Source organism: Pezoporus flaviventris, unplaced genomic scaffold, assembly GCF_033815535.1.
Source record: "Pezoporus flaviventris isolate CSIRO_AGI_PZ_B2104156 unplaced genomic scaffold, CSIRO_AGI_Pfla_v1 ptg000015l, whole genome shotgun sequence".
NCBI classification, from domain to species: Eukaryota; Metazoa; Chordata; class Aves; order Psittaciformes; family Psittacidae; genus Pezoporus; species Pezoporus flaviventris.
In genome coordinates, this window is record NW_026892563.1 from 18,851,023 (window position 1) to 18,861,317 (window position 10,295).

The window sequence follows — 10,295 nt, forward strand, 5'->3', positions numbered from 1 at the left end:
CACTCTGTTCCTCTTCTGGAGACTAGAAGGCAGTCTTGCAGCCATGAGACAACAGAGCTAGTGAATTCTTGGTTTTTGTGGTTGATGGCTTCATGTGAAACTTGTAGTATTAAAAATTTCATAATTTTAAACAATTTGTTCCCTTTCTAATCCATAAGAGAAATTGGAAAGAACATGGTAGGTAGCTGTAGAATGTTACATTACTCTATGGAATACCTGAAAAGCTGGATTGTTTTTGTTTGGATGTTGTCTTTTGGGTTTGGGTTTTGGTTTTGGTTTGAGATTTTGGGGGGTTTTCCCCATATTTTTTTATGGGACTGGGTGCATATAAAATACTACTAGTTTTTGGCAAGTTTAAGTCTGTTGTTTCATCAGTCAGTTGCCCACTGCTGCCTTTCAGCCATGGCTTAATATTATCAGCAGAATTATCGAATAAATGATAAGTTTAAATATAAGAAACTGATATGAAGTTCTGCTTGCTTTTCACTTTAGATGCAGAAGCCAATTCTGTATGTGAGATTGTCCATGTTAAATCTGAGTCTGAAGGCAGGCCAGAAAGAACGTTTCACCTTTGCTGTAGGTAAGTGTGTTACTGTATTTTCAATGGCAGCTGCTTCTCTGGACCCCAGCTTGCCTGTGTCTTTGCTTTAAGGCAATCTGTGAAGAGCAAGCTAGGAAGGTGGGGAGAGGGTGTTAAAGCCTTATTTCTAGCAAGAAGAATTTCTTAAAATGGATTAAAATAAAGGCATATATTTGATCAGCCTTGCACCATTATGGGAATATCCTTATTACAGTTTTCGTTCTAAAATTTACATCCAGTTAAATGCCAGCAGTGCATCTTTATGCCAGGTAGCTTCTAATGTGTCATGTTTAGCTGGCACCTTTCATGCCACCGCATTCTGACTCCTGCTCTTAGGGCATTGCTCTCTCCTTAAGTAAGCTTTGTCCATTGTGGTGGTTGCACTGATGTGTTTTAGAGTTCAAATAAGAACGTGGTACACAAATAAACCAGATTCCAGCAGAGCTGATACCAAGCTAATTCCTACTACTAGCTAGGAACTTCTGCTTGGTGTGTGTTAACAGGAGACAAACGATTTAATTAGTCACCATAGGTCAGCTTGATGTGTATCGAACAAAGCGAAGTGTGTGATAGGTAATGGAGGGAAAGGAAGACTTGAGAGGGGTAAATGGCTAAATGCTTTGTTAATGAACAGTGTATTTGTTTCCTTGGATGTCCATTGCAATGACTGTTGATTTAGCTTTGCTTTGAAAATTCTGTTTTTTATTGAGTCTTCTCTGGGGGAAGTGCATGCCAGTCAGTTTGTGCTGTCTTAAATTACAGAACTGGCCATTATTTATCTCATTTACAGAGAGCTTTTAGCGGTTCCCAAGAGATAACACTGCCTTTTATATTCTTGCCTATGTTTCAGTTCACCAGAACACAGGAAGGACTTCCTGAAGGCAGTGCACTCGATTTTACGGGATAAACACAGAAGACAACTTCTTAAAACCGAAAGTTTGCCCTCATCCCAGCAATATGTTCCTTTTGGTGGAAAAAGATTGTGTGCTCTAAAAGGTGCAAGGCCAGCCATGAACAGGGCAGGTACTGTAGGGCTACAGACTTTCAAGATCCCAGTAACCCCAGCACCGTTGTAGGACATGTGGCGGTGTCTGTTACTTGTATATTAGGATTAATATTTTCTCCTGAGTATGTAAAAACTGCTTATTTTCCATGCTTCATCTCCTTGAGAGCCTTACATTGCCTCTATTTACCTTGCTTTGCACTCAAGGCTCAGCTTCAGAGGAGTCCTTCTGGTGAGGAAGGAAGAAATGGGATTCTTGTCAATACCGATTGGCTGTGCACTTTAATCTGGAGATGGGTTTCAGCTGAACAAAGCAGAAGCCTGCTGCATATTTCTTAAAAGCATGTACAGAATTTCAAGTTAACCCTAGCACTTTTAAACTAAAATGCACAAGAAAAATCGGCTCCCCTGAGTGAGTGGCTTTGTTTGAAGAGATAGCATTGTATGTCCTCCATTTTAGCCTTTTCAGCTCTGTTGCTGAAGGGCACGTGCTTCTACTTCTCACATTTTGAGAAGCATGCACTTGATACTATTCTTTTTGTAATAGCCTGTCCTAAACGATGGATTTTCCCTTTCAGTTGACTTCAGGCAAAAACAGTGAATCCCAGGGAAAAGCAGGTTTTCATTTTCAGAACACTAGATGATGGAGGGAAGAAACATTTGCTTCCAACTGAAAAGTACACGGCACCGCTGCATGTTTTGTTCTGGTCTGGTTTTGGGTTTGGTTTATCTTTTTCTGCTCATTAGATCCAGCAATGCAGAGCACCAGGCTTTCTGTTCCTCTTCTGTAATGGGCAGGCCAGACCAATAACATTTGCAGCATGGCTTCTCACTCAGGGTGTTGCTAGCCATCTGCCTTAGAGACACTTAAAATTGTAAGGAAGAAGAGTCAAAGGAGGGCCAAAATGCAACTGTTTTAGCACAGTGCTTATTCAACCAGCCTGTTGGGCTAATCTGCAGATGCCAAACTTTCTTTCAGTTTGGCTCGTTGGCACATTTGCATGATGAATTCTGCAGAGATTAAAATCTCCTCTTAAAGTCCAGACCTCTCACTACAGTTAAAATTTACAACTGCTGAGCTGTCATACTTAATGCATGTTTTGAGGTTCAGGAATATTAAAAGGTAACCTCACCCCCAAGCTAGAGTTTAATAAGTACATACTGGAAGTGCTAAGGTGCTGTTTAGTGGAAGGGGACAAACTATAACCGGGAAGTTCACCTGCTTGCCGTGGAGCTACGTGTGAGTGCACATAAAGCACTGGAATGCCTGCAGGTCCTTCGGCTGCAGGATTCATCCCCTTTTGCCTCACAAGCCTCTTCTGAAGATGTTCCAACACAGAAGATGTGAATTTGCTAATTGGGCCAGTTGCAAAAGCTAGTAGACCAGCTGATGCTGAGTAAGGAACTTCTGAAAGTTTTTCTGGTACTGTGGTTTTCTGTTCCCCCCCACCCCGGTAGGGAGGGAGCGGGGAGGGAAGCAGCAGATCCTGGACAGGGAACTTACATCCCCATAAATAATGCAGTGATTGCAGCATTTTCAGCACTGAGGTAGCTACTTGGAAACCTACAGTTTTGCTTTTACTTGGGACAAAGCAATTTCCCATACTGAAGTGTAAGGGTAGTTGGTTTTTGCAGTGTGCTGACAGCAGGGCACTGCGTGCGAGAAGCTGAGCTGAACAGATGCACTTTGTGCTAGCTGGCTGCCTGCCTACGGCTTATGAGGAACAGCAATTGTGGGCCATTAGCCCAACTGTGGATCTGAGTAGCAGAAACTCCCTTTTTCAGCTGGAGAGAGACCCGTGCTGAGGACCTGAGTGAAGTGTGACTTGTTTGCAGAGAGTATGCTGAATGACTAGGTAATTCGTGGGAGTCTGCCTGCTTTGTGCCTAGTGGTGTTAAATAAAGGGACCCTGGAAGACTGTCTTTTTAAAGAGAATTGTACCTTGTGTAAAAAGCCCGTGGGGTTTTATCTTTGTGTGTGTGCAGTGTCAGCCCCAAGCAAGTCTCTTGGGAGGAGGAGGCGGCGGCTGGCCCGAAACAGGTTTACCATTGACTCAGATGCCGTCTACACAAGCAGCCCTGAAAAAGAGCCCCAGCAGTCCACACACAGTGGGGACACTGACCGCTGGGTAGAGGAACAGTTTGACCTTGCTCAGTATGAGGAGCAGGAGGACATCAAGGAAACGGACATCCTCAGCGATGATGATGAGTACTGCGAGGCCATGAGAGGTGCTGTGGCTGACCGAGACCTTCAGGAGCGGCTGCAGGCGGCCTCCATCACAAGCAGCCAGCCATGCCGAGGGGACCACTCGCGCCCAACCATGAACACGCATGCCTCCAGGATGACCCAGCTGAAGAAGCAGGCGGCCTTTTCCGGCATCAACGGCGACGTGGAGGGCCACGGCGAGGAGGTCATCTGGGTCAGGCGTGAAGACTTTGTCCCGAGCAGGAAACTGAACACAGAGCTCTAAACCAGTCCCCTTCCCCGCCTAGATGCGTAGGTCTCCCCTTCCCGCCCTCATCCCTCCCTCCTGCCCCCGCACACTGCGGAGAGCTGATCCCGATAGATTGCACACTTGCACACACCATTTCGGCAGCTGAATTGGTCCAAAGCCATGTGGCCACACTTTAGGCAACTGTAAAATGCTCAAAACCTGGAACAGAATAAGCTTAAGGTCCTGTCTTATGTTACCAAGGGCTTTCACACTATTTTATTTATTCTAAAATAATCAGGGGCTGAAATCAAGTACGGGGAGAATATAATCACTGGAAAACAAATTACTCTGGATGTCTTAACCTACATGCAGCGAACTAGCTTAAACAGAGCACAACAAACAGAGGGTTTTATAGCCGTAAAATGTCAGTCGTAGGCTCATCTCCTTAACGAGGAAACTGCCTTTTTAATGTGTACAGTTGCAGTACTCTTATTACTTTTCCCTCTTTAAATGTAAGAGACTATACATGTATTTTAAGAGTGTGTGAGGAAAGGTTTGGGATTTATGTTGTGTTAAGTCCTCTTGGTCTGTGGCTGGTCTAATTTAATGTCAATGTTGGAAGCTCTAGTTTTACATACTATTACAAAGATGCCAAACTCTCTTAAAAGAGATCCAAATTTAACACTTGAAGAAATATTTTTTTGTACTTTACCTGAGATGCAGGGGCACAAAGGGATATAAGTTTTACAGCATTAGCGTAGCTCCACGTCTAGGATACAAGGCTAGCTTTTTGCAGAGGGATAGGAATGGTGGTTTTATATTAAAATATGAACTGGAAACTCTTATTTAGGTATAACTTTCTTCAGACAGAGGATTATTGTATATGTTTGAGACTGGAGTTTAGTTAGATAATAAAAAGAATAAAATAAAATTACATGACTGAACTGTAGTGGACCAAACCGATCCACCTCGGATGGAGGTTGGAGTGTAACCTCGCTGGAGCCAGTGTAACAACATCACACATCCATTTGGTCCGCTCTCTCCGGCAAAGTTTGGGCTTAGGGGACAGGGAATTCATGGCCAAAAAAACTGACCTCATCCACTCTGCTACTGTGGGTGAAACTAGTGTATTTTAATTCCTTTATAAAAGCTTTTCCACTGCAATAGATTATGAACAAGTTCTACACAAGTGAACCTCTTTAACATTTTAAATCTTTATTTAAGCATCTAAAACAGGGTAAAATGTGACTAAAATCTTGTGGGTTTTAAGTAGACTTCCAAATATGAAACACAAAATAGCACTTTTTTTTTTAAGATTTTTATAGCTTTTCCCACTTCAGTTTCACCTGTAGGAAAAAAGGAAGATTCTATGAAATTTTCTTTTTCTTTTTTTTTTTCTTTTTTTTCGTTTTGTTTTGTTTTGGTTTTGTTTGTTTTTGATGGTATCTATTGATGTTTGACACATTAGTAGGTACTTTGAAAACCTTAAATTTTATAATAGCTTTAGGATTATATTTTATAAAATCCACTCTGACTCTATTTTAAAAGATAACAAAAATTATTCCCCCCCAAATCCATCACTGTCTTTGTGTCCCAGCTAGCATTCTCCCCTTGCCCCCTTCTTTCTGGTTTTTGGTGCACTATACTTGATCTTATGAAAGCTTTCTCTATTAACCTTTTGCTATTTTCTGATTTCTTTTCGTAAAAGCTTTAGAAAGGTTTCTATACCCTTTGTATTATCACATCATTGTTTTATATCATCTACGTGTCAGTTGTGTCCCAGAATATTAGAGAAGCGGAGGTTTTAGGTGTCCTGTGCTGTACCCAGTGGAATACAGTCAATGCTGAAATACTGGAAGGCCGGTACTGGGAAGGTACCGTTGTTCTTGTACATAATGTCATGACATGTCTATGTCAAAGGTTCTTATATATTTCTTTTATAAGCTGAAAGAAGGTCTATTTTTATGTTTTTAGTTCTATGAATGGAACGTTGTAAATGCCTGTCAGAAATAAAATACTGGGAAAAAAAAAATTACAAGAGAGTGATATGTGTATGCTCCAGCACAGGTGCCTGTCTCAGTGGAGGCAAGCAAGTAGAGGCCAAATCCTACAGTAGATGAAGCTGTTGGGATCATTCTCCTGGCTTTAAGAACCTCTAGGGAATCTCCTGAATAGTAAGTTTTCCATCCTTAGCAGAGTGTGCCCTGTACTGTGTGTTGGTATTTCCTTACAATGGGTTAAGCCTGTCTGGGCTCTGCTTTTTGGTGTGGCATGAGCTCAGGGGTAAGTAACAGCTCCTTTAGCCAGCATGTGGTGAACTTCCATCTGTCCCACATGAAAGACTAGGGCAAGCTTGTTGGCCTCCCCTCGCTCCAACTGAAACCTTAGCTTTACATATTAATTTCGCCAGTGGAAGGTACAAGCATGGGACCCTGCCTGTTAGAGGATAAGAAACAAGACAGACATGAGATCAAATGATAGATGACAGTAGTTTCCCACAGTGTGCCTGTTTGATGTGCACCTTGAGACAAAATGAAGCTTCCCTCTAGTGGCACCACTGACTTTAAAACGGCATGGTCAGCAACACTGTTCCCCAAACCCATGAAGCTGCATCAACCTTTACTGAAACATGAGTGCAACACTTGCTCGGTAGAGAACAAATGTGAACAAGTGTGAACTTACATTTTAAATGCCACCATCTGTGTTTAGATGTGTTCATGTGTTTGTCTTCTCCACAGGTTTAGTGTGTTTACTAACACGGCAGGGGGTTTGGAACTAGATGGTCTTAAGGTCCTTTCCAACCCAAACTAGTCTGTGATTCTATGGTAACTATTGCGATGTTTCTAGCAAATGACTTCAGCTTTCAGTTAGTATATGAAGCTGCTTAAAGAGCTTGTCTTACTGCAATAACATCATACCTTGCATTAAAAATTCATACGATGTAGCTCACTTATCACATAGGAAGCCTTACACAGAAGGTGTGATAGGTGAAAGTGTAATGCAATGGATCAGTTCATGTATTCTCACCTACCAGTTGCTGTAGCTTAGGAAAGAGCTCTCAGCTAAGACTCTGCTGGTATTTTGCCAAAGTGAGAATTGCTGTTTTCCTTCTTATGTCTATAATTAGTCAGGCCCGTTTCTTTTCCTGCGCTGGTCACAAGGAACCTTAAATGCATATTTTAAAAAGAGGTAAAAAAAAAAAAGAAGTAGCAAATTCCAGCAGAATTCCGATTACATTGGAAGAGTTCTCTGGTCTCACCGTGGCTGGTTGTTTAGCCAAACCCTCTCCCTTTTGGGTACTGAATTTTAGTCCAGATATAAAGGAGTGTGCCAGGGGTTGGTGTTTTGGGCAGCCTGGGCAGGAACTGGCCCATGGGTGAGACCTGACTCCCGCCACTTCTCTTTAGGGGAACTAGAAGTAGTGATGTACTGGGTTATGTGGATTCTGGCAGATTGGCCCCAAAAGGTGGGCTGGTGGACATGAGGGAACGGGTTGATTAGAAAACAAGGGTTTATTGCCAGAGCTGTGAGAAGAGCCTTTGTCTTGCCTGCAGTAGAAGAACAGCAACAGTCATCTGTGGTGAGAGCACAGTCAGCCAGTAGCACTGAGGTTTGGGAAGTGCTTTTCTTAACTGGTTTTACCAGTCAGTTGTTGTTTGTTGTCTTCTGTGGCAGACTTGCTTTACTTGCACCACTTTTCAGGACAGCCCAGGAAATACTTTGTTTCTGAGGCTATTGTCTCTGCAAATAATGTGGCAAGAATGTCACCCCGGTCCTTATATGTGGCTATTTTAAATGTAGCCATATAATCATGGAGCCAGCAAACAGTGCTTTTCATAGCTCGTGTTCCCACTCCTGGTGTCTTCAGCAACTTGTTTTATTTCAGTTTTATTCTCAGCAGTTGCTGAGGTACTTCTGCTGAACACTAGACTCTTCATTTTCAATCCTTTCAATTGCAACACCTGTCATGCATGTTGATTGAAGACTGTCAGCATGTCAGTATTACTGAATGAATCCAATCCAGTATTTTGAAGCTTGCTGCTTCTCTGCCTTATTCTTGGGGGAAATTAGGAGAAAGCAAGCCTTTGAAAAATTGCTTCCTCTCTTTTCTTTCAGCAACATCCTGCTAATAATAAGTAGTGCTTCTGCATTGTATGTGGGCATGAGCTTGAGTAGGGTTTTGCAATAATGAAATCTCATAGCAGCCTTAGGGCCCGCATAAATTGTTCCCGTTTTAAACTTGACAAACGAAAGCAGTACACACAAGGAGGAGTACACGCGAGGTTATGCAGCGAGCCTGTGGTACCTACCAGTAGAAGGCTTACAGAAGGCTGTTTAGCCATTAGTCTGGAGGATGTTTGCTCTTTGTTAATGTAAAGAAGTAATTAGCCAGAAGTAATAAGGAATCCTTTCTTATGGCAGAGTAATAAAGTGATCAAAAAACCCACACAGACTGCTGGGGCAGCAGGGGTTGGTTTGTCCATGATGTGCAGCTGTGGTATCAAATTTGTTTTCTCCTTTCAATTCTGTGTTTCCAATTAATTTAATCAGAGGGGGAAGGATGTTGATGAGTCAGTGAATAATTGTCACCGATGACGTATTTTCCATGGAGGAAATAAAGACATGGTTTCTGTGGCTGTTCCCCTCCGTGCACTGATGTTACAGCTTATGCTGACTGTAGTTGGCCTCAGGAGAATATGCCTCAGTGTGCCTGCTTGTGCCAGCTCAGTCCTTGCAGGGGTCCAGACCATGTGGAGAAAGCCCTAAGCAGCCTGGTCTGAGTCCAGAGCTGGCCCTGCTTGGAGCAGGGGGTTGGACCAGAGACCTTACTGCGGAGCCTTCCACATGCGTTATCCTGTGGTGCTGTGACTCCTCCTCTGCACCCTTCCATACCTGATCACGCAGGATAAGTTTCTGTAGATTTGTTTGGGTTTTTCTTTTCCAGTCAGGAGCAAACTGCAAAATGTATATTGAATATTGTGTCAAAAGATGAAAACATTGCAATGACAACAAATAGACACACTCACAAAAGCTTGGTCTTCCATAGCAAATGGCAGGAACATAGATTTCCTGTAGGGGTGGGACAGCTGAAGAGGCTGTAAGTCACCTTCTGATCCTCTCACTCCCAGTGAGAAGTGTTTGGTGCATGTGTAGACATATTTCCTGGGATGCCCCTGGTCTCCTAAACACAGTAAATGGCAGAAGTGCCTGTTTGCCACTGGGTCTTTGCTGCAAAAGCATCACTGGACTTTTGCCCAAACTGTGTTTGGATATATAAAATCCTGTTTTCTACTCACCTATCTTCTCCCAGTTGAAGAAAAGTACTCGAGGAAATATGAGAAAATCTCCTCTTAACACCCTGGTTTTGCACATCAGAGTTAAAGGTAGAATTCCTCTTTCTCACAGAGCCCAGTAGGTGTTCAAGGTCAGCATCCTACTCAGAAAGCAGCTACTCTAAAGGAGGGATCTCTTGGCAAAGGCTGACTGCAAGGGGCAATGGAAGCTAGGGTATGCCTCAGAGCTCCTCTACAGATGTGCCCAGCGTCCTGCCTCAAACAGCACCCACAGATGGCATTAAAGATGTGGGCTTTGTAGCTTTACAGTGACCTCTGCTCCAGGAGGCTGTCCAGTGCACCCTTGAAGCAAGCCAGGAAAGCTTTTTGCATCCAGACACCCTTTGGTAAGGAGTCTCAAAGGTCTGGTACCCAGACAGGGATGTGCCACCTTTACTCATTCTGAATTTTGATCCCACTAGTTTCATTTGACTCCTCTAACTTTTTATGTTGGAGGAAACTCTCTCCACGTCATCCCTGACTTTAGAAACTCCTGTCATGTTCCTTACAGCCAGTTGTTTTGGTTTTTTTTTTTCCAGTCTGAGCCCTTTCAGGTGCTCAAAGAGCCATTAATCCATCTCACTGAGTCTACAGGACTTTCTTCCTTCCCCAGAAGATAACAGAAAGTATGAAGGTACAACAGTGAAAAGAAGTCAAAATTAAACATCTTGAATATGTTGCCAGCAAGTCTGACAGGGATTGCTAGAATGGTTAAATTTTGCAGAGCTCCACATCTCTCTAGGGGATGACAATAAAAGGCACAGAGAGGAAATGACATGAAAATGAAGTATGGTATTTGCAGCAGTTCCTACAGCAGTGGCATCTCTTGCAGCGAGTTAATGTTTGCACTTCAGGTAGGATTATTTTCAGCTTGTAACATTACTGGACTAACCCAAAACTTTCAGGAAGTCAGTGAAGTAGTGGAATGGAGAAGAGTCAGGGCA

At 42.9% G+C, this 10,295-nt stretch overlaps 1 protein-coding gene across 13 annotated transcripts in view; it reads left to right on the forward strand.

Moving 5' to 3' along the window:
• TIAM1 (TIAM Rac1 associated GEF 1) overlaps positions 1–5,587 on the forward strand; it is a 192,899-nt gene extending 187,312 nt beyond the window's left edge. For all 13 annotated transcript variants that reach the window (XM_061453660.1, XM_061453665.1, XM_061453663.1 and 10 more), the window contains 3 exons: positions 493–580; positions 1,431–1,603; positions 3,570–5,587. In XM_061453660.1, the coding sequence (XP_061309644.1) occupies positions 493–580; positions 1,431–1,603; positions 3,570–4,054 (746 nt within the window). In that variant the 3' untranslated portion in view covers positions 4,055–5,587. The remainder of the gene's footprint in view (positions 1–492; positions 581–1,430; positions 1,604–3,569) is intronic.
• Positions 5,588–10,295: the final 4,708 nt, after the last annotated feature.